The sequence below is a fragment of the Pinus tabuliformis genome, chromosome 6 (assembly GCF_031772625.1).
Source record: "Pinus tabuliformis cultivar Carrire ecotype Pingquan chromosome 6, CPIR1, whole genome shotgun sequence".
Classification (NCBI taxonomy): Eukaryota; Viridiplantae; Streptophyta; class Pinopsida; order Pinales; family Pinaceae; genus Pinus; species Pinus tabuliformis.
Genome location: NC_142292.1, coordinates 1,855,267,388 through 1,855,270,099, shown reverse-complemented (window position 1 = coordinate 1,855,270,099; position 2,712 = coordinate 1,855,267,388). Strand labels below are relative to the sequence as shown.

The window sequence follows — 2,712 nt, the reverse complement described above, 5'->3', positions numbered from 1 at the left end:
TTCTAATAGCACCTTGAGTGGTTTGAAGATTGCCTTCTCCATCAATGATAGATGTAACATTGTTCCTAATTTTCTGAACCGTAGCCTGCTTATGAAAGAAAGCAGAGTTTTTATCTCCTCCTTGCAGCCATAGCTACCTAGATTTTATTCTCCATTTCTGCTCCTCCTCTTAGTTGGCGCGATAAAGCTGGAAATAGAGTTCACTTTCACGGTCCTTGTCTTCCTGCAGAAGTCCTCATTCCTCTATTATGCTGTGAATGTTTTCCAGTTTGGTTTTTATTTCTTGTTTTTCTTTCTCAGGCTCTGTGTAGCAGTTTTTTGCCCAATCCTTTAAGGCATATTTAGTCCTTTTTAGCTTATTTTCCCATATGTACCCTAGCGATCCTTCTACGTGTTGACACCAAACGCTTTGAATGATTTCTTTGGTAGCTGGGATGCTGTTCCACAGGGGGCTGTATTTGAAGGGGATGGGCCCTAAGGGGCAGTGGGCTTCGAGGACAAGAGTAGTGGGATAGTGATCAGAAGCAGAGAAGGGAAGGATGGTGGCGTAGGCAGTAGAAAAGGAGGAGAGAAACGTGACATTCACCATAATTCTATCCAGCCTCTCCATGATATTGCCTTTGCCCAACCTGCGATTGCTCCAGGTGAACCTTCGATTTTTTGGGACAATGTCAATAAGATCGTGATCCTGCATGATGGTCTCCAACTGCGTTCTGTAGGGATCTGGATTGAAGCAGCCTCCTCTTTTCTCATTTGAATGTAGAATGAGATTGAGGTCTCCCCCAAGAATAATACTGTTGTTTTCTTCTTCATCTATATTTGCTTTAAGGGCAGCCCAACACTGCTCTTTATCTCTATAATGGTTTGGTGCATAGATGTTATAAATGACTATCCTTTGGCTGTCTCTAATGTTCTCTAGAATGGTCTTTATCCAATGCTGGCTGACTGTGTCTGTTATGAGATTCCATATGCTGTGATTCCATAGGGTTGCGATTCCCCCGGAAGCGCCCCTTGATTCGCAAATGCTACCATTGTACTGCTTTTGTTGACCAATGATTCCTTTCATTTCTTGCTGTCCTTGTTTTGTTTCTTGTACCAAAAGAATTCCAAGTTTCTCATGATTTATAAGATCTTTTAAGGCAACTATTTTGGAGGGGTGCCCTAGTCCCCTACTATTCCAGGAGAGAACTTTCATCATTGAGTATGAGGGGTATGGAGAGTTGCTCGCCATCCTTGCTCCTTGTGTACTGTTTCTTTTTCATATTGTCCCAAGATATATGACTCTATGGGGTTCTGAGTTCCCATGGCAATATCCTTCTGAGTGTTTTCATCTCTTTGCTGCTTGGCAAACTTCCTTCCTGGCCCATGCTTTTTTTGTGTGTCCAAAGCTGCTCCATGCTCTTTCGAAGTGCTCCTGGTAAGTCTGGATGAGGGAGGATCTTGGGATAGGGAAGAGGAGATAAGCAGGGGGGGGGGATCAGATGCATCAGCTTGGGGCAAGGGGGGGGATTATCTTCAGGGGGGAGAGGACAGAGAAGGGATTAGAAGATGGAGAAGGAGGAGGATGGGGTGAGGGAAGGGAGGAGTTAGAGGGGGAAGAGGAGGAGGGAAAAGAAGGATTATGAATGGGAGGATCAGAGACAGGGGGTGTTTTGGAGATGGGGGTTGTCTTCTTTTTCTTGACTGTTTCCCATTGCTCATCCTGTGAAACATTCTCTACATCAACTAATTTAGTACAACGGTTGGAAAAGTGGCCATATTTGTGACATACCTTGCATTTGAACAGGATCTGTTCGTAGTCCAATTGCTGGATATGAGTCCAATCGTCCACTTTGAGCTTGATGGCCTCAAGAAGGCCTTTGCCTAGATCAACTTCTATGCATATGCGAGCACAAGCTTTCATATTATCTTTCGGCTCACTACGATCAATGAATCTTCCAACAGCATTCCCGATAGCTCGAACCGATTCGTCTCCCCAACAGTGGAGGGGAAGGTGAGGGAGCCTAACCCAAACTGGAACAGCACTCGGAACATCCAGCTTGGGATCGAAATCCAGAGTCCATTTGTTAAGGTATAGGCCTCTGGAGTCCATAAAATATGGTCCATTTCTGAAGATTAGATCTTTGTCTTCTCTTGACTCGAAATGGAAGGTGAAATACCCTTTCCCACAGAATCGAATGGAGATTTTGCCTTGAATTTTATCAGCCCAGTTTCATTCTACCCATCTCTGCACTGTCTTCGGAGATGGCCAGAGACCAGTAAATTGTCTAATGAGACCTCGATCAGCTAAAGAAAGGGTGGCCATGCGAGGTAGAGCTGGAGGCAAATTGACTTCTTGCAGGACATCGAGCTTCTTCACAAATTTGGAGATTGCTGGGCATGGTCGTTGAGGAGGTAATGACTTAACCAGAGCAGAGAAGGCCTGCTGGGTGGCGGCCGCCTCCGGTGAAGCTTCCGGAGGGGCCATGGTTGAGAGCCAAAGGCCAAGGCAAGTTCAGAGACGGCTTGACCTAGCGAGAGCAGGGTGCACATTTTTTTTTTTTCTCTCTACAGCACGATCATTATCATAGTGCAATATTATTTCATAACTTATTACAATAATATTTTTCTACATTTTCAAGGATTTAAAAATCAATTTAACCCTACCTCAATCAAGCACATACAAAAAGAATTACAACACTGGAGTATAAATACCTAGTCCACAATTGACTA

The 2,712-nt window shown here is 44.3% G+C and overlaps 1 protein-coding gene across 1 annotated transcript; it reads right to left on the bottom strand.

The window, feature by feature from the left end:
* Positions 1–235: 235 nt before the first annotated feature.
* Positions 236–1,231, bottom strand: LOC149266453 (uncharacterized). Its single transcript, XM_089408277.1, has one exon. It carries the CDS (start codon positions 1,229–1,231, stop codon positions 236–238), a length of 996 nt encoding a protein of 331 aa, XP_089264403.1.
* Between the last annotated feature and the right edge of the window lie 1,481 nt (positions 1,232–2,712).

Bases quoted from the DNA above. Each gene is read 5' to 3' on its own strand.
- LOC149266453 (XM_089408277.1), bottom strand. From the start codon at position 1,231: ATGGCGAGCAACTCTCCATACCCCTCATACTCAATGATGAAAGTTCTC.